The sequence below is a fragment of the Salmo salar genome, chromosome ssa01 (assembly GCF_905237065.1).
Source record: "Salmo salar chromosome ssa01, Ssal_v3.1, whole genome shotgun sequence".
Taxonomy (NCBI): Eukaryota; Metazoa; Chordata; class Actinopteri; order Salmoniformes; family Salmonidae; genus Salmo; species Salmo salar.
The window spans coordinates 147,721,093-147,741,525 of NC_059442.1; the positions used below are offsets into that span (position 1 = coordinate 147,721,093).

Genomic DNA, 20,433 nt, shown 5'->3' on the forward strand with positions numbered 1-20,433 from the left:
TGTGGTAAAGGTGAAGGACAATCTTCCCGGTATCCTCCGTAGGCAATTTAACGATATTCTCTGCGATAACGAAGTATACTTTTTGAGGAAATGGCAACTGCAAAAACTTAATTTCAATAATATATTCAATTGCATTCTTAATACTTTATTTAGAAAACCTTATTGTTTCCCAATTTCTACGGAAGGGGATGTAGCTCAGTGGTAGAGCGCATGCTTTGCATGTATGAGGCCCCGGGTTCAATCCCCGGCATCTCCACATTATTTTCACAATTTTGAATAACCCATTGTTTGTCCAAATCTCTATGGATTTCACCCGTAGTTTAGCATAGCCAAGTGTTATTGTCAAACAAAATACGTAAGCAACACGCACTGCTTATTTAAACTCAGACTTGTGTCAGATTGTGACCACTCAGGGCTCCCTCTGCATGAATACAGACCACTGAGATTGATGAAAACACAGAATTTTGGATTGTATGTGCACTGTAGTGGACATAAAGTAACGATTGAAAGTAAATATGACAGATGTAACATTACAGTAAATGGGTACAGTAAGTAAAAAACAGATGGCGCATCATGATGTCCACTACAGAAGACATTTATAAACAAGCTCTTATTTAGATCTTATTTAATCAGTGACGTGTATTCATGGATCCAAGGGAAGCCAGGCTTCCCCAAAAAATGGACCAAGAAAAAAAAAAATATATAGAATAATTGATCTTTCGTCTCTGTGTTCCATAATGTTCGTTAAATTAACCTGTTAGGGCTAGGGGGCAGTATTGACACGGCTGGATAAAAAACGTACCCGATTTAATCTGGTTACTACTCCTGCCCAGTAACTAGAATATGCATATAATTATTGGCTTTGGATAGAAAACACCCTAAAGTTTCTAAAACTGTTTGAATGGTGTCTGTGAGTATAACAGAACTCCTATGGCAGGCCAAAACCTGAGAAGATTTCAAGCAGGACGTGGCCTGTCTGAGAAGTAGTGTTTCATCTTGGTTCTTTTTATTGAAGACTCAGGATCTGTGCAATAACGTGACACTTCCTACATCTTCCATAGGGTCTCAGAGCCCGGGAAAAAGTTGAACGATATCGAGGCAGGCTCTGGCTGAAACACTTTATCGCTTTTGGCAAGTGGCCACTCAGAGTACTATGGGCTTAGGCGCGTGCCCGCTTCGACCGAATGGTTTCTTTTCCTTTGTCTGTTTATCTAAACGCAGATTCCCGGTCGGAATATTATCGCTTTTTATGAGAAAAATGGCATAAAAATTGATTTTAAACAGCGGTTGACATGCTTCGAAGTACGGTAATGGAATATTTAGAATTGTTTTGTCACGAATTGCGCCATGCTCGTCACCCTTATTTACCCTTTCGGATAGTGTCTTGAACGCATCGAACAAAACGCCGCTGTTTGGATATAACTATGGATTATTTTGAACCAAACCAACATTTGTTATTGAAGTAGAAGTCCTGGGAGTGCATTCTGACGAAGACAGCAAAGGTAATAACATTTTTCTTATAGTAAATCTGACTTTGGTGAGTGCTAAATTTGCTGGGTGTCTAAATAGCTAGCCCTGTGATGCCGGGCTATCTACTGAGAATATTGCAAAATGTGCTTTCACCGAAAAGCTATTTTAAAATCGGACATATCGAGTGCATAGAGGAGTTCTGTATCTATAATTCTTAAAATAATTGTTATGCTTTTTGTGAACGTTCATCGTGAGTAATTTAGTAAATTCACCGGCAGTGTTCGGTGGGAATGCTAGTCACATGCTAGTCACATGCTAATGTAAAAAGCTGGTTTTTGATATAAATATGAACTTGATTGAACAAAACATGCATGTATTGTATAACATAATGTCCTAGGGTTGTCATCTGATGAAGATCATCAAAGGTTAGTGCTGCATTTAGCTGTGGTTTGGGTTTATGTGACATTATATGCTTGCTTGAAAAATGGGTGTCTGATTATTTCTGGCTGGGTACTCTGCTGACATAATCTAATGTTTTGCTTTCGTTGTAAAGCCTTTTAGAAATCGGACAGTGTGGTTAGATTAACGAGAGTCTTGCCTTTAAAATGGTGTAAAATAGTCATATGTTTGAAAAATTGAAGTTTTAGCATTTTTGAGGTTTTTGAATAACGCGCCACGGGATTACACTGGCTGTTACGTAGGTGGGACGATTTGGTGCTACCTACCCTAGAGAGGTTAAACAGAACATTTAAGGTCCTTGGACTATAAGGAATAATGGTAGGCTCCTTTAGTCCATTATTGGGCTAACACCTGCCTAACACCTGCCCTCGCCGTCATTAACAGAACTGTGGAAAAGCAGTCCCCGACAGGCGGGGGGCGAAGGACACTGTCTACCGTTGTCCTAACTAGTTAGCTACTGTTGTCGCCACCGCCTCTTATTCTTCCTATGTGGGGTTTATCGGCAATTGGCATCCAACGTTATGGTGCATTACCGCCACTTACAGTACTGGAGTGCCCGCCTCCCACCTGTGTACTGGAGTTCTAGCTGAAAAATGTACCAATAGAAGTATAAAGAGGGGCTCCTGCAGATGACGGATTGCCCATATGCAGGAACGCCTCAAATTGCAGGCCGCAATTGCACCCTTCTTGATTGTTCTCTCAAAGGTACAACAGGACTTAACACAGTGGCATGTATAATGGCCTCAAAGATATGGATAAAAAAACTATGTCCATTAAAGTGGACAAAAATTATTTGTTTCGGGAGGATATGGCAACTTTATTAAACTTTTCACAAAACACAACCAATTTTTATTGCAAAGAGAGTATAGTGTTTTTAGTACATTATTATGATACAGTTTTAACAGACAGGCATGATCAAATCAGCCTCTTAGGGCTAGGGGCAGTGTCCTGAATTTCCAGATGACTGATGTGCCCAAAGTAAACCGCCTGTTACTCAGGCCCAGAAGCTGGGATATGCATATAATTGGTAACATTGGATAGAAAACACTCTGACGTTTCTAAAACTGTTAAAGTATAAGTAGTATAACATAACTGATATGGCAGGCAAAAACCCGAGGAAAATCCATCTAGAAAATTGTTATTTTGAGGTCACAGGCCTTTTCAATGCAGTTTTATGGGATATACAAAGAAATAGCTCCCAGATTGCAGTTCCTATGGCTTCCACTAGATGTCAACAGTCTTTAGACAGGGTTTCAGGCCTGTTTCTTGAAAAACGAACAAGTAGTTGTAGTTTTTTCAAGGTGTTCTCATCAGGACAGGTTGACTTTTGGCGCGTGTGAATGAGGGCGCGCTGTTTGTTATTTTCCTTTTCTATTGAACACCGCTCTTTCCGTCTGAAATATTATAATTTATTTACATATTAGGGTACCTGAAGATTGATTAGAAATGTTGTTTGACTTGTTTGGATGAAGTTTACCGGTAGCTTTTTGGATTTCTTTGTATGCATGTTGAAGGAGTGGATTACTGAAATCAATGGCACCAACTAAACTGACTTTTTAGATATAAAGAAGGACTTTATCGAACAAAATGAACATTCATTGTGTAGCTGGGCCCTTGGGATTGCAAACAGAGGAAGATCTTCAAAGGTAAGTTATTTATTTTATCGCTATTTGAGATTTTTGTCAAGCCGGTGCTGGTTGAAAAAGTATTTTGATGTGGGGCGCTGTCCTCAGATCATCGCATGGTATGCTTTCGCCGTAGAGCCTTTTTTAAATCTGACAACGCGGTTGGATTAACAACAAGTTAAGCTTTTAAATGATGTAAGACACTTGTATGTTCATGAATGTTTAATATTACAATTTTGTAATTTGAATTTGGCGCTCCAGCTTCACCGGATGTTGTCGATTTTGATCCCGCTAGTGGCATCCGAGCCCTAAGAGAGCTTTTAAGAATGGACTATGCAGTAGTACAGTCTAATAATTGTATGGTATAGGGCCTATAGACCATTTCCTACATGAATATGTCACTTTGATTAGTCTTGCCTTCCAGGTCACCTACTTAGCCATTTTGTAAATATATATTATTTTCTGGAACGACTACCTGTACCCATCTCATTGTTATTTGTCACACCCTGATCTGTTTCACCTGTCTTGTGACTGTCTCCACCACCTCCAGGTGTCACCCATCTTCCCCATTATCCCCTGTGTATTTATACCGGTGTTGACTATTCTGCCTGCCCTGAGCCTGCCTACCGTCCTGTGCCTTTGCCTCACCTATCTGGATTACCAACCTCTGCCTGCCTTTTGCCTGCCCTGTTCTATTAATAAACTGTTGTTACTTCGACGTTGTCTGCATCTGGGTCTTACCTGACATGTGATAGTTATTACATTATTAGAGACACACAAATTGTTTTTGCACCCACCATGCGTCATGTCGGCAATGGTCATATGAGGTGAAATGTGCATATTTTGGGATGTGAGCACTCACTTTGTTTGTTTTACCTGACGAAAATTAGTTTTGGATCAAAACGTTGTCAATAAAGTGGTGAATTATTGTTCTATACTAGTATTCTTTTTTAGCCCAACACCTATGTTTTTAAGGATGTGTGTATGACCACAACATTTTCTATAGGGCTTATACCACACAATAAGGCTTTAATGCACATTGTCTCCCATATACTATAGACAGTATAGAGTAAAAACATTGCATGTCAGTCATCATGTCACGTGTAACTACTACCACAGCTGGTATTCTGAGACACAGGAGGGAACATCAGTGTTCTTTGTCTCCAATTGATCCATTATCCAAAAATAGAAAAGGGCAGGGAGAAGAATAGGACACCAAGGTCTTCTACTTCTTCAGTTGTCCTCCGGAAGCAATGACTGGAGTGAAAGCATAAAAATGACAACTATAATTCCAAGCACAGTAGGCTACACCTAATAAAAAAGCATCAGGGCCGGTATTCATAAAGCATCTCAGAGTTGGAGTGATGATCTAGGATCGGTGAACATAATGAATAAGATTACATGGATGGGGGGCCAACATTGGCAAGCATTTAGCTCAGTCTCAAAGGCAAAGCCAAGGGTCTACTAAGCTCAGTCTCAATTACAAAAGCCAGCAAGGTCTGTTTGTGTCCTTTGAAAAATGCAGACTGAATTTTGCCATGAACTGCACAAATCCTTTGTCATTGTCACAATAGGTGCATTCCAGATTCACATTTTCTGTGCAGGTCTGTACAGATTATAGAATCAATCATTATATCATGTTGATGTGGTTCCTATAGATAATAAATACCTGTCCAGGTATTGTAAAGGTCCGATAATCTGGAACACACCCGATAACCTGGCTAATCCAGAAACAGGCTGTCATTTAGTCTAGGACTTTACTGCTGACAGCACCATACTCACTCTAGAGCTCTCCTGCTCTGGCTCCAGCCTATTCCACCTCTGGTTGGACAGGATTCCAAGGACCACCAATCCAAAGGCCACGATCAGGACACCCAGGAAGTTAGCAAACAAGGCCTCTGCAGGATGTGAGGAATAGGCTGCGGTGCTGTTGCTGTTGCCGTCGCTGAATAGAGAGATAAACCCTCAAATTAATGACATCTCCTCTCATGGAGTCACTGTAGTTAAAGGGAAAGGCTAACCTGGGAACCAATCTGTTTCTGTGGCCAACTCTTTTGTCAATGTCAAGAGTTTTGGTGCACCAAGGCTAAGGAAATACTACAATGAAATTGCTTTTAAGCTCTTATAAGTTGTCAAACCTAATTTTGTTCTGTAAAATGTAAAGTTCTTTAATTTATCCATAATTGTGAATATTTCATGTAGCCTAAAGCTTTTCAATGTCACATAGGCCTTTATACAGAAAATCATTGTGGAGATTGTTGGACCAATGTAGTTAGTTGATATTGGTGGAGGATCAGCATTTTTGGTCACTCACAGAGCAAGGAGCAGTTTTTCGTTGATGCCAGAGAGAGAGGAGGCCAGGCTGAGGATAAAGATGGCCATGCCCATCCAGGCGTGAACTGGTTTCAGGAGCTTACGGAACCCGAGGGGAGAGCAGGGAGACAGGAAACCAACCAGGCCAAGGACCCACTGACCAATGAGAAGGGAAGGAAAAGGGTTGAGCAAGATGGGTTGCATTAAATGAGCTTGAGGTAGAAATGTTGCCCAATGTGCAATTTCAACCTTGAGCACAGGTACATGAATGTTTTTTTTATTAGGGTCATATGACCTGAACATGAAAAACTCTGAGTTACTAAGAGCCCAGAGTTTTCCCTGGTCAGTTCACATGGGTCAGGGAAAAACCCTGGTCCCTGCTCAACGTCTCCTCCTCCTACCTGGACTGTGAACAGGACTACGGTGCAGATGCCCACCCAGCTGTGGAGGGAATACAGGTTGGGGATGTGGTAGCCTGTGTGGAAGTCAAACACAGCACACAGCCCAAGGATGGACAGGAACAGGGAGGACAGCAGCAGAGAAGCGTGCACCAGCTTCCAGTGTTGCTTCCTCTGACTCCAGGTAAAGGGGATGCGGTATAGGATAGCCGCTTCAGACAACACACAGACACACACACACACAGAAAGAGGGAAGACTTTTAGATCAGCCTTTCCCAGATGGTGGGATGTATTATCTCCGCTCTGTGTTTGTCTCTTCTGGGTGCACTAGCCTGTCCTACCACATGTAACATGACCCCTCCCACATGTTATTCCATACAGTTTATAACCACTTAGTATTTATAACCACTCCAAGACCTATATGGACACTTAAAGTAATGTACTGGTACACAGTCACATCATTGAGGAACACTACAGTGCAAGGTCAGTTGAAGGTCACTAATAAAGTAAATACAGCAAGACTGATTGGGAGTGGGGGGACTTGGGAAGAGTATAGTGTATTAATTGTTTAATGTATACTAAGTGACATGGGGATGTAGGGAGACTGAAGATTGGTGAAATGGAGGTTGGTAATCATTGGTGCCATGGCACAAATGGTGCCTTCAGAAAGAATTCACACCCCTTGACTTTTTCCACAGAAAATTGTGTTACAACCTGAATTCAAAATGTATTAGATTTTGATTTTGTGTAACTGACCTACACACAATAACCCGTACTGTCAAAGTGAAATTACGTTTCTAGAAATGTTTGGAAATTAATACAAAACAAAAAGCTGAAATGTCTTGAGTCAATAAGTATTCAATCCCTTTTGATATGGCTGTCACGCTCTGACCTAAGAGAGCTGTTTTTTCTCTGTTTAGTTAGGTCAGGGTGTGATAGGGGGTGGGCATTCTATGTGTTTTGGTTCTATGTTTTGGCCGGGTATGGTTTCCAATCAGAGGCAGCTGTCTATCGTTGTCTCTGATTGGAAGCCATACTTAGGCAGCCTTTTTCCACCTGGTTTGTGTGGGTAGTTGTTTTCTGTTTCGTTAATGTAACCTGACAGAACTGTTGGCTGTCATTTTGTTTCTTTTGTCAAAGTGTTCGTTTTCATTCAAATACAATTATGACCACTCAACACGCTGCGCCTTGGTCCCCTCTATACGACGCCCATTACAATGGCAAGCCTAACTAAAATGAGTATAATATGTTACGTTTGGTATGGTTAGGTAAGACAGATGATTACTTAAGGCAAAAACTAAAGTAGGATGGATGAGTGGGCGTATGACGCGAACATCTATCAATCCAAAGATTGTGAGTTTCAATCTCATCACGGACAACTGTAGCAATTTAGCTATTTAGCAACTTTTCAACTACTTATTACTTTTTAGCTACTTTGAAACTACTTAGCATGTTAGCTAACCCTTTCCCTAACCCTAACTTTAACCCTTTTAGCTATCCCTTCCCCTAACCTTAACCTTAAACCTTCCCCTAACCCTAACCTTAACCCTTTAACCTAATTCCTAAACTTAAACCTAACCTTAACCCTAACCCCTAGCCTAGCTAACGTTAGCCAGCTAGCATACTAAATGGAGTGTCCTGGAATTATGTACAGAATAATACGAAATGCTCTAAGACCAAATTGACAGGTTGGTCAAAGAGCTCCTGTTGGAAGTATTTCGTTTTTTGGTGTAGTTTAAAAAGCCTTTATTATCTTGGCTTTGTGACTTTGTGGAGATGATACCTGACCTGGATCCAAATAGAAGGCCAGGTCTCTTTATTTTCTTTCAATTACTTTAGACGCGTTTGATTTAGCTTGCCTGACACAATAGAAACAGTGGAATCAAGTACACACCTAAGTAATTGAAAGAAACCAAATTCAAACAAGTTTTTAGAGAGAAAACCCTCAAAGGAGAAAACAATATACAACTTTTCCAAACTGAGGTTTGTTTCTGTCACGCCTGCTCCCGCTCCTCCTCTCTGGCGCTCGAGGGCGCCAGGCGGCCCATCATCACACACCTGTCACCATCGTTATGCACATCAGCGCTTCATTGGACTCACCTGGACTCCATCACTTTATTGATTGCCCCCTTCATATCTGTCTATTAGTCAGTTTGATCCCAGTGTCAGCATTAATGTCATTATGTTCCCCTTGTCCAGACGCGGTCCGTGTTTTGTTTCATGTCTGGTATTTATTAAATATTCACTCCCTGTACTTACTCTCGTCTCCCAGCGTCTGTCCTCACAGTTTTCTAATTTACAATCTGCCCTGCTATAATTTCCATCATTTCTTGCTTTTGTCCACACAGTATGAAGCACTCTGAGATTTTCCATTAAATGAAAATATGAAATACTGGTGATTGAATGAGATGTATTATGGTCATTATCATAATCATTATTGTGACCCACCGTTCCCATAGAGGACTACCAGGCCAGTCACCATGAGTACGGGATGCCAGTTGAACTGCAGAAAGGACGCATCCCAGGCAAAGCCACCACGCCACTCGATGTTCCAGTAACTGACAAACACCACACACAGCAGTCCCAGACACAGGCACAGCACGTAGATCCCATAGAACAACACTGAGGAGGAGATCATGTCTGTCTGTGTGTGTGTGTGTGTGTGTGTGTTTGTGTTTGTGGGGGGGTTGTGTGTGTGTCAGAGAGAGAGAGAGAGTCAGAGAGAGTGAGATAGAGAGAGTGAGAGAGAGAGAGAGAGAGAGAGAGCGAGAGAGAGAGAGTAAGCGAGAGAGAGAGTCAGTGGGAGAGAGTCAGTGAGAGAGAGAGAGAGAAAGAGAGAGAGAGCGCGAATGAGAGCGAGACAGTGAGAGCGAGAGATAGAGAGAGAGATGGATAACGATTACCATTAACTTTATCTTGAAAAAGCAAAGATTATGTATAAGCACATAATAAGCATGACATAACAGCTTAAACAGCATAAAACAGGGTTAAAGCTTAATGAAATTATAAACATTTTATTTAGTAGTACTATTGAGGGAAAGTTTTATTTCCCCTATCATCACTTACCTACTTTGATGAAATTGTTCTTTGCCCTTGTTTTTGTTTTTTTCCTTCCTTCTCTGTTCTCACAAATGTTTTATCAGCCAGACCCCAGTGTTACAGAGAAACACAAATTAAAGCTCCTTGCTCGTTTGTCATCCACTGCAGGAACATTCCCTTTAAATCTGTGTCTGAGATCCTTACTAATTAAGATTGAATTTGCCTGTCTTTTCCCTCCCCTAACTCTTGGAGATCACCACTTTGTAAGTGCTTCCTCTTTCCTAAACAAGCTATTTGTAAGTCAAGGAAAACAAATGTTGGATGTCATTGAAAAACATTTTTCATAATATCTGTTTTCTGTCTAGTCATTGTTGATCAAAGGCTCAGCATCACAAAGGCGTCAGTGTGAATGAGTTAAACCATGTAATCTGAATTGCCACAGAGCTGGACCATGGAGAAGGTTAGACAGAGGTGAGCGTAACTCTCTGATTTGAGCTGGCCAGACGACCATAGAAGGAACATAAGGCCTATCACACAGGGGTAACATGACACGCTTTAACTGGGAGACAATATAGAGACATGCAAAACATTCTTTCACTACCCAATAATGAAGAGCACAGTGCTCATTGCTCATCCACTGAAGAATTCCCCAAGAGCATGAAGTCATATAACAGTTTCACTTGAAGGATACAGAAGAATACAGGTTTTTCAGAAGCTGTCAATGATAGCAAAGTCCCTAAAGAAGTGACATAGTTTTGGTTACATTTCTCTGAAAGATGAGTTAACATTCAAATGTTCAGGTACAAATGTGCATTTTCACATTTGTGAGGTGTTTTGTGGTGTGTTCTGTGTTGGTATGACATATTTGAAAAGCCTTCTTTTTCAATGGCATGTTTGTTCAAAATGAACAGATTCAAAATCAGGGAAACCACCTTAATGAATGCCAGACAATGGCCAATGTCGGAACTGGTCAGAGCACCTTCTAATGATATTAACCAAAGAGTACAGTTTCAATGGGATCAATCATTGCTATAGCTATACATCATATAAGATGAAAGACACAGGAGAGGACAAAGCCATGCACTGAACAATCTGTCTGGAACATATGTTTTCATCGTTCTCGTCCTCCACAAAGACGGAGATAAATGTGTTATCAACCCAGGGCAGCTCTTGACTCTGCAAGGCCAGCACACGGACACACTGCACGTCTTTCCTGAAGTTGAACTTCTTGCCACCGGGCTGCTGCTGCAGCTTGGTCAAGGTGTCACTGCTGCCAGCGGCAGCGTTGGAGACGGTGAAGGCGTCGATCTCTAGCTTGGCATTAGACAGGAAAGCACAGATGTTCATCTTGCTCTGGTTGTTGAGGTGGCTGGCAGTGTTGGTGTTCCCCATTCTGCGACTGTTGGTCAGCTGTAGAGAGGAGTGATAGGAGCAGTTAGAGTAGGCCAGGGGTGTGTTCATTAATGTAATATGTTCAGAGTGTTCTAGATAGAAATACAATGAATAGAACTGACTCAAATCCCTATTCTACATGATTGGCAATTGGAATTGTTCTGCACCATACATTTCTATCTGAACGTGTTGTAACGTTGCACTCAATTTAACAAGCCCCTGTTGTTGGCTACAGCCTGTAATAGAATTATATATTTTTCATTTTTCTTTCTCTGGCGAAGAGCTCTCGTATAATATGACAACTTTATGTCCTCATGACATGTTAAATGTCAACAAATACTGTCGTGACACCCACTCAAATGGCCTCTTTACTTAACGGTAGTGGAATCCTCAAAAGTGACTCTCCCTAAACTGACTTGATGTGGACCGTTTCACAATAATTCACTGACTAGCACAGGAAAGATTCAACCATGGGTCACACTTTCTCTGTTTCTGATGAGAGGAACAGTGAGATGAAATGAAAGTCATTTCTTCCTCTCCTCTTCTCCAGGGGAAGGACTCCCTCCCTCTCGGTCGAGACAAAGGGAGATCTGAGAGTTAAATGGTCTCCCACTGAGTCACTCCTCACCTCTCCTTTCCTTACTTGTCATTATCCTTAGATTTCTACAATTCTTTGCTCTGTCCTCGTCTCACCTTTGAAAGGGCAAAATGGGAGCATGATGACATTTGATGTTGACAGGAAAAGTCAAAATAGAGAATGTAAGATGCTCTTTTGTTGAGGTCTTTTTGGAGAACGTTCTGTTGACGTCAGCATGTCCTTGTATCATCTGGGACAGGACAATATCTGACATCTCTCAGCTAATCTGTGCCATCTGTTCATTTTAATTGTCTTCATCAATCTTTGGAAACCTCATGTCACCTTCTTTGTACTTTTGAAAGATATATAAATACATCTTCCCTCAATTTATGCTAAGATACCTTCACCATATTTACCATATTTATCAATGATTTAAGCTGTTGTAACTTCTTACCATGCTAACATCTTTTCTGTGTTATTTCAGGGATATCAGAGTTACCTTGATCTGTAATAGTTTGAAGTGTGAGAGTTGCTGAGTTGTTGAAACGCTGAAGAACACTTATGTAGGGATGGTGCTGGTCAGACAGCAAGGCTATCATTCTGACTTGGTCCAAAGTCCTCTGATGGTATGCAAATATCATCACACCAATGACACAACACTTATTAACTCAAGTAAGAAAAATGCACACCTTATATGGTCAAGTGCTGGTTGTTAACAATTTCCTTCACACGTACAGGGCCCAGTAAAAATTCAAAAGTCAAAACCCAACAACTTTTACTTCGAAAATTAAACTCTTTTTTTTACAAAAATGCATAGTCTGTAACTAAACAAGAATAATAATAGTCAATAGACAAAAAACACATGCATTCTGGACCACTCCCTATTCCTTGTCAGTCAATGTAAATAAATGTCAGCCTAATTAAATAAAGGTTAAATAAAAAAATAAAAAAATAAACGTAAAATCTCTGTCATCATCTGCCCAGACTGCCCTCTTATTGTCCCTTGAGGGAAGATCCACTCCGAAGCGGCGAAATGACGTGGAGCTTGAACACTGTTCCAGGACAGACAGAAACCTTTCAGACCATTTGATTGTCTCCTTAGTGTTTCTCTGAAAGGGTTGTGTCAATTGCAGTGGGACATGCATGGTTTCACAGCCATCTCTTTCTGCTGCTGACACACTCACTCCACTTACCTTTCACTCTCCTCTCCTTCCACTCCATCATACCTCCTATCCTACCATAGTTCAGCCAAGATATTCACTTAGAGAAAATCAAGTTGTCAAGATACTGTATATAACTTTAAAAAAAAAAATGAAATACAGCCGGTATGATGCTGCCTTTTGTAAGGTTATTATGCAAAATGCATCATATCAGCTGTATTTCTGTATTTTGAAAGTTATATATCTTGAAAACTTTGGACTATATCAACAATGGTCTGATGAAACAAATACCAAAATATCATTTTGGGGTGAAATTATCCTTTAATGAGAATGACATTTTCAATGTATTCCTAAAGATCCTAACGAGTCTTGGAAATACTCTTTCTAACTGTGTCTTTTTAAAGTTGGACTTTGTTAAGGTGTAATGAAGCTTGGGCAGAGTGATATACTGGTAGATGTGATAATGCATGGCCTTCTCTCACCATCAATGCAAAATAATATTTGCATTTTATTCTACCCTGTGCAGCGCCTCGTCGCGGCTTATCTTATCCCATTGAAGTGCAGTAGCTTCATTGAGAGCTCAGGCCCATCACAGGCACTCATTGAGACTGTCATTGTCTCAAACATACTCAATCTATCTAGAAGTCTTTCATTTTGGGTGGTTGAAGGAATTATGCCTCACTTAAACTTCTGATACACAAAAGTTTGTCCTGCTTACTGTAGAATGATACATTTTGATAACTTCCCAAGAGAACTTCAGCATCATTCCTCAACCAAAAGGCTTTCGGAACAGGAGCTTCACAATAACACATAAAAGGCTTTCCGTTGTCTTATGGCAGCTAAAAGTGAAGGTTACTTTTTCTAAGGATTCATTAGAAATCCTCTAATACCAGCTAACCAATAATTGAACTTGAAACATCCAGGCCTTTACAAATTCAGATTCAGATAAGCTTTGTAAGCATTAATGAAAAAGCTACTGTTGCTAAAGTGAAGTGAGATAATGACATCAACAATAACAGTAATAATAATAAATGAATAAATAAATAATAATAATGATAATAATAGTGATGTGGTTAGAGATAGGAGACAATATTTATATATATACAGTACCAGTCAAAAGTTTGGACACACTTACTCATTCAAGGTTAATTTGTTCTATTTTCTACATTGTAGAATAATAGTGAAGACATCAAAACTATGAAATAACACATATGGAATCATATAGTAAGCAAAAAAGTGTTAAACAATTTGTGGGTGTAAGGGGTGCGTAATCGGTGGTAGGGAAGTCAGATGCAGGAGAGCAGAACTTGGTAATAGCCGGAGCAGTTTAATAGCAAAACCCACAGCATAAAAATAAAAGACATTTGGGTACAAAAACCCGTCGCGCACCAATCAACATGTGCACAAGCACTGACAATAAACAATCCCACACAAAGACATGGGGGGAACAGAGGGTTAAATACACAACCAAATGATTGAGGGAATTGAAACCAGATGTGAGGAAAAACAAGACAAAACACATGGAAAATGAAAAGTGGATCGATGATGGCTAGAAGCTAGCTAATAATTCTTCAAGGCTATCAGGCTAGATAACAGTAGTAGCTAGCCAGTTAGCTCTATTGACTTACTGTGGGCTTGTTACTGTACCTACGTACACTACAGTGGGTATTGTAGGCAGGTAACCATGCCAAAATGAACACAGAATGCATTTATTAATGTATCAAGATAAAATATTGTAGTCAGGCAACATATGAGATGTGAACAGGCAACATTTCATTCCCGAAGGAGTGTATTTTCTCTCGCTTCAGCTCAAGTAATGGCCGCCGTTGATTTCAAGAAAATGTGGTTGCGTCATATTTATTTTCATACTTACCGTTGAAGCTTGCATCGATGCATGCTTCAAAATATGTACAAACGGAGCATGTATTCGAGAAACGCCTTCCATGCTCCATTTCGCATACTTTTATTTGGCCTCGTACTCCGACCCTCCCATGCTTCAATTTGCATGCTCGGAGCACGGTAGTATGCATTTTGAGACACACCCATTGTGTGCATATTCAAAGTGAAAGGTATAACATTCAACAAAGATAAGCTCTTGATACCCTTCTCTGGAGCTTTTGGATGCCTTGGAGCACTTCTATTTGGCACAATGAGGCTGTGGTGGATACCAGTGTCTTTGGTTGTCTTTGCCCTATACCCATCTGGCCAGGGGGGCTGGCCAACAGGCAATACCAGTTTAGGTTCTTGTAGGAGCCTTCTACTCAACGGACAGGCCCCGGATGGTTTGAAGCTGATGAAAAGCAGAACGGACCACGTCTGCAAGTGCTACAGTAGGAGATGTGTGTATGTGGCTGTTCTGCACAGGCAAAGACACACTCCTATCTACTGGGCTTACAGAATCCTGGATGACCACGGGCACAATTTCTCACAACTGGATCTACTGGATAGGATCGGTAGCTTATACATCCCATCATTGGTATGCTCACGTTTCCCTCGAATTGTTAATTATCCTTTGTCCTTTGGATGGAATAACACATAGATTTTATTATTTACAAATTATTTAGTTTTAAGTTGCTGTGAGAGGTTTCGTATACGCTTGTCATTGGCTGCCCTCAGTGGCTTTAGTCATCATGTGCTTCATAATAAGGACATTGAAATGCCATACAGATCAAGTGAAACACAGTCAGGCAATGAGCACTAGAAATGCAATGGCCTGGCTTTATGATGAGCCAATGTTTGATTTGTATTAGCATGTTAACATGCAACATAAAACAGATTTTATAGCCTGCGTCCGCTCCGCTCTAGGTACTTATTCAATCCTATATTTGTTGAATTCTGCACAGAGAGTGTGTGAGTGAGCATGGAATGGACACATTATAAATAAAATAATCCTATCCATTTTTCGAAAGGAGGAAACTTTTCTGCACAGGGACATTTCTGCAAGGGCAGGACCCAATGTGAATTATACAATCCAAATAATTTTTTACGACACTTTGAAAGTTGAGCAAGGTTGTGAGAAGAATGGAGTTTACAGCTTGATTTTCATTATAATGTTCTAATATACCATACAGTCCCTTCAGAAAGTAATCACACCCCTTGATTTTTCCAAATGTTGTTGTGTTACAGCCTCAAATAATTATGGATTAAATTGAGATTTTGTGTCACTGGCCTACACACTGGCAAAGTGGAATTATGTTTTCAGAAATGTTAGTTATTGCAAGCCTAAATAGGTTCAGGAGTAAAAATGTGCTTAAAAGTCACATAATAAATTGCATGGACTCATTCTGTTTGCAAAAATAGTGTTTAACATGATTTTTGAATGACTACCTCATCTCTGTACTCCACTCAGACAATTATCTGTCCCTCAGTCAAGCAGTGAATTTCAAACATAAATTCAACCACAAAGACCAGGAAGGTTTTCCAATACCTTGCAAAGAAGGGTACCTATTGGTAGATGGGTAATAATAAAAAGCAGACATTGAATATCCCTTTGAGCATGGTGAAGTTATTAATTACACATTGGATGTTGTATCAGTACACCCAGTCACTACAAAGATACAGGTGTCCTTCCTAACTCAGCTGCTGGAGAGGAAGGAAACTGCTCAGGGATTTTATCATGAGACCAATGGTGACTTTAAAACAATTACAGAGTTTAATGGCTGTGATAAGAGAAAACTGAGGATGGATCAACAACATTGTAGTTACTCCACAATACTAACCAAAATGACAAAGTAAAAAGAAGGAAGCCTGCACAGAATAAAACATGCATCCAGTTTGCAATAAGGCTCTAAAGTAAAAGTGCACAAAATTTGGCAAAGAAATGTACTTTATCTCCTGAAATCAAAGTGTTAAGTTTGGGGCAAATCTAACAAAACACATCACTGAGGAACACTCTTCATATTTTCAAGCATTGTGGTGGCTCAAATAAAATAATTATTGGTCGCATACATGCAGTGCATTCGGAAAGTATTCAGAACCCTTGACTTTTTCCACATTTTCTTACGTTACAGCCTTATTCTAAAATGAATTTAAAAAAAATTCCTCATCAATACCCCATAATGACAACGCAAAAACAGTTTTTTCAACGTTTTAGCAAAAAAAACAACCTGAAATATCACATTTACATAAGTATTCCAACCCTTTACTCAGTACTTTGTTGAAGCACCTTTGGCAGCGATTCTTGGGTATGACGCTACAAGCTTTGCACACCTGTATTTGGGGAGTTTCTCTCATTCTTCTCTGCAGATCCTCTCAAGCGCTGTCAGGTTGGATGGGGAGCATCGCTGCACAGCTATTTTCAGGTCTCTCCAGAGATGTTAGATCGGGTTCAAGACCAGGCTCTGGCTGGGCTACTCAAGGACATTCAGAGACAGAAGCCACTCCTGCGTTGTCTTGGCTGTGTGCTTAGGTTTGTTGTTCTGTTGAAAGGTGAACCTTCACCTCAGTCTAAGGTCCATAGTGCTCTGGAGCAGGTTTTCATCAAGGATCTTGCTGTACTTTGCTCTGTTCATCTTTCCCTCGATCCTGACTAGTCTCCCAGTTCCTGGCGCTGAAAAACATCCCCACAGCATGATGCTACCACACCATGCTTCACTGTAGGGATGGTGCCAGGTTTCCTCCAGACATGACACCCGGCATTCAGGCCAAATAGTTCAGTCTTGGTTTCATCAGACCAATCTTTTTTCTCAATGTCTGAGAGTCCTTTAGGTGCCTTTTGGCAAACTCCAAGCTGGCTGTCATGTGCCTTTTACTGAGGAGTGTCTTCTGTCTGGCCACTCGACCATAAAGGCCAGATTGGTGGAGTGCTTCTGAGATGGTTGTCCTTCTGGAAGGTTCTCCCATCTCTACAGAGGAACTCTGGAGCTCTGTCAGAGTGACCATTGGGTTCTTGGTCACCTCCCCCATTGCTCAGTTTGGCCGGGTGGCCAGCTAGAGAAAGAGTCTTGGTGGTTCAGGAAAAACAGGTGTATGTCTTTCCAAATCATGTCAAATCAATTGAATTTACCACAGGTGGACTCCAATCAAGTTGTAGAAATATCTCAAGGATGGTCAATGGAAACAGGATTCATCTGAGCTCAATTTCGTGTGTCATAGTAAAGGCTATCAATACTTATGTAAATAAGGTATTTCTGTTTTAGATTTTTTTATACATTTGCAAAACAATCTAAAAACCTGTTTTCACTTTGTCATTGTGAGGTATTGTGTGTCGATTGATGAGAGAAAAAAAAGATTAAATCCATTTTAGAATAAGGCTGTAACAAAATGTGGAAAAAGGGAAGGGGACTGAATACTTTCCAAATGCACTGTATATTTAGCAGATGTTATTACGGGTGTAGCGAAATGCTTGTGTTCCTAGCTCCAACAGCACAGTAATATCTAACAATACACAACAATACACACAAATCTAAAAAGTAAAAGAATGGAATTAAGAAATATAGAAATACAGTATTAGGAAGAGAGATATAAGCTGTTTTTCAGTCTCTCGGCTCCAACTTTGATGCACCTGTACTGACCTAGCCTTCTGGATGGTAACGGGTTTACAGGCCATGGATCAGGTGGCTGAGGTCCTTGATGATCTTCTGTGACACCGGGTACTGTGAATGTCCTGGAAGGCAGGCAGTGTGCCCCAAGGTGATGCGTTGGGCAGACCACATTACCCTCTGGAGATCCCTGCGGTTGCAGACGGTGTAGTTGCTGTACCAGGCAGTGATACAGCCCTACAGGCTGTATCATTGGTAAATCTGTAAAAGTTTGTGAGGGTTTTATGGGCGAAGCCGGACTTCTTCAGCCTCCTGAGGTTGAAGAGGCGCTGTTACACTTTCTTCACCGCACAGTCTGTGTCAATGGACCATTTCAGATTGTCAGTGATGTGTACGCCGAGGAACTTGAAGCTTTTCACCTTCTCCACTGCGACCGGATGTGGATAGGGCGTGCACCCTATGGTGTGTCCTGAAGTCCATGATCAGCTACTTCATTTTGTTGATGTTGAGGGAGAGGTTATTTTCCTGGCACCACTCCGCCAGGGCTCTCACCTCCTCCCTGTAGGCTGTCTCATCATTGTTGGTAATCAGGCCTACCACTGTTGTGTCTTCTGCAAACTTGATGATTTGTGTGGCCACACAGTCATGAGTGAACAGGGAGTACCAGAGGGGGTTGAGTATGCACCCTTGTGGGGCTCCTGTGTTGAGGATAAGCGTAATGGAGGTGTTGTTGACTACCTTCACCAACTGGGGGCAGCCTGTCATGAAGGGCGGGGTTCAGACCCAGGGCCCAGAGCTTAATGATGAGCTTGGAGGGTACTAATAGTGTTGAAGGCTGAGCTGTAGTCAATGAACAGCATTCTTACATAAGTATTCCTCTTGTCCAGATGTCATAGGGCAGTGTGCAGTGCAATGGTGATTGCGTCATCCGTGGATCTATTTGGGCGTTAGGCACATTGCAGTGGGTCTAGGGTGTCGGGTAAGGTAGAGGTGATATGATTCTACCCTCTGAAAGCACTTCATGATGACAGAAGTTAGTGCTATGTGGCGATAGTCATATAGTTCAGTTACCTTCGCTTTCTTGGGTATAGGAACAACGGTAGACATCTTGAAGAAAGTGGGGACAACAGAATGGGATAGGGAGAGATTGAATATGTCCGTAAACACTCTGTCTCCACCCCCTCCAGGTGTCGCTTATTATCCCTGGTGTATATATGCCTGTGTTTCCTGTCTCTCTGTGCCAGTTCGTCTTGATTGCCAAGTCAACCAGCGTTTTTCCTTGCTCCTATTTTTCCTAGTCTCTGTTTGTTTCTAGTCCTCCTGGTTTTTGACCCCTGCCTGGCCTGACCTCGAGACTGCCTATCATCTGGTACTGTTTGGACTCTGACCTGGTTTATGAACTCTCGCCTGTCCCCGACCTGCCTTTGCCTACTCCCTCTGTTATAATAAATATCGGAGCTCTACCATCTGCCTTCTGTGTCTGCATTTGGGTCTCGCCTTGTACCCTTATACACTCCAGCCAGCTTGTATGCTCATGCTCTGAGGACGCGGCTAGAGATGCCATCTTGCCTGGCAGCCTTGAGAGGGTTAACAAACTTAAATGTCTTATTCATGTCAGCCACGGAGAAGGAGAGTTCACAGTCTATGAGAGCAGTGGAGGCCTGCGCCAGCGGCACTGTGTTTCCCTCGAAGCGGTCAAAGAAGGTGTTTAGCTTCTCCGGGAGCAAGACGTTGGTGTCCGCACCGTGGCTGGTTTCCCCTTTATAATCCGTGATTATCTAAAGTCCCTGACACATAGGTGTCGTGTCTCCACTTTGTCTCTGTAATTACATTTTACCTGTTTGATTGCCGTACTCGTCCTTACCACGAGTACTACCTGTTTGAGTTTCTACAGGAAGGGAGGAGATGGATGGAGGTGTGACCTGAAGGGAGGGTGGAGGAGGGCCTTGTAGCTGTCCCAGAAGGGGGAGTAGCAATGGTCGAGAGTTTTTGAAAGCGCGAGTGGCGCAGGCAATTTGTTGATAAAACTTCAGTAGCGTTTTCCCCAGATTTTCTTTATTAAAGTCCCCAGCTACAATAAATGCGGGCTCAGGATATGTGGTTTCCAGTTTGCACGAAGTCCAACTGCATCATGTTATGGGTATGCTTGTCATCGGCAAGGACTAGGGAATTTATTACCATAAAAAGAAACAGAATAGACTTAAGCACAGCTTTCCAAAAGACACTGAGAGAGAAATTCACCTTTCAGCAGGACAATAACCTTAAACACAAGGCAAAATATACATTGGAGTTGCTTACCAAGACGACAGAATTTTCTTGAGTGGCCTAGTTACAGTTTTTACGTAGCCCTTTCATGCAGTCAAATGACATAGTGACCTCATGGGTGGATTGTTATTAATATCTTTCATAATTTTCATATTCATAAACATTATTTACATATTTTTTCTGCCGGAAATCTGGTGTTTCTATGTCAAACAGTTTAGTTATATTTCAGTCTTCTGTGATGTACATAAAGTGTAA

General features: G+C 41.2%; 1 protein-coding gene and 1 non-coding gene across 2 annotated transcripts; one reads left to right on the top strand and one right to left on the bottom strand.

Moving 5' to 3' along the window:
• The first annotated feature begins 184 nt into the window (after positions 1 to 184).
• trnaa-ugc (transfer RNA alanine (anticodon UGC)) lies at positions 185 to 256 on the top strand. The gene has a single exon. It is a non-coding gene; the product is annotated as a tRNA-Ala (tRNA).
• Positions 257 to 3,818: 3,562 nt separating this feature from the next.
• Positions 3,819 to 8,907, bottom strand: LOC106566050 (lysosomal membrane ascorbate-dependent ferrireductase CYB561A3). The gene is made up of 5 exons (XM_014133861.2): positions 8,714 to 8,907; positions 6,269 to 6,477; positions 5,869 to 6,023; positions 5,337 to 5,499; positions 3,819 to 4,811 (listed from the first exon to the last, which is right to left on the bottom strand). The coding sequence occupies exons 1-5, from the start codon at positions 8,901 to 8,903 to the stop codon at positions 4,788 to 4,790; spliced, it is 741 nt and encodes a 246-aa protein (XP_013989336.2). The 5' UTR covers positions 8,904 to 8,907; the 3' UTR covers positions 3,819 to 4,787.
• Between the last annotated feature and the right edge of the window lie 11,526 nt (positions 8,908 to 20,433).

Coding starts and splice junctions, on each gene's coding strand:
- LOC106566050 (XM_014133861.2), bottom strand. CDS start 8,903: ATGATCTCCTCCTCAGTGTTGTTCTATGGGATCTACGTGCTGTGCCTG. Junction 6,478..8,713: donor GGTAGTCCTCTATGGGAACG/GTGGGTCACAAT, acceptor TGTTGTCTGAAG/CGGCTATCCTATACCGCATC. Junction 4,812..5,336: donor CAGAGCAGGAGAGCTCTAGA/GTGAGTATGGTG, acceptor CTTTCACTCCAG/TCATTGCTTCCGGAGGACAA.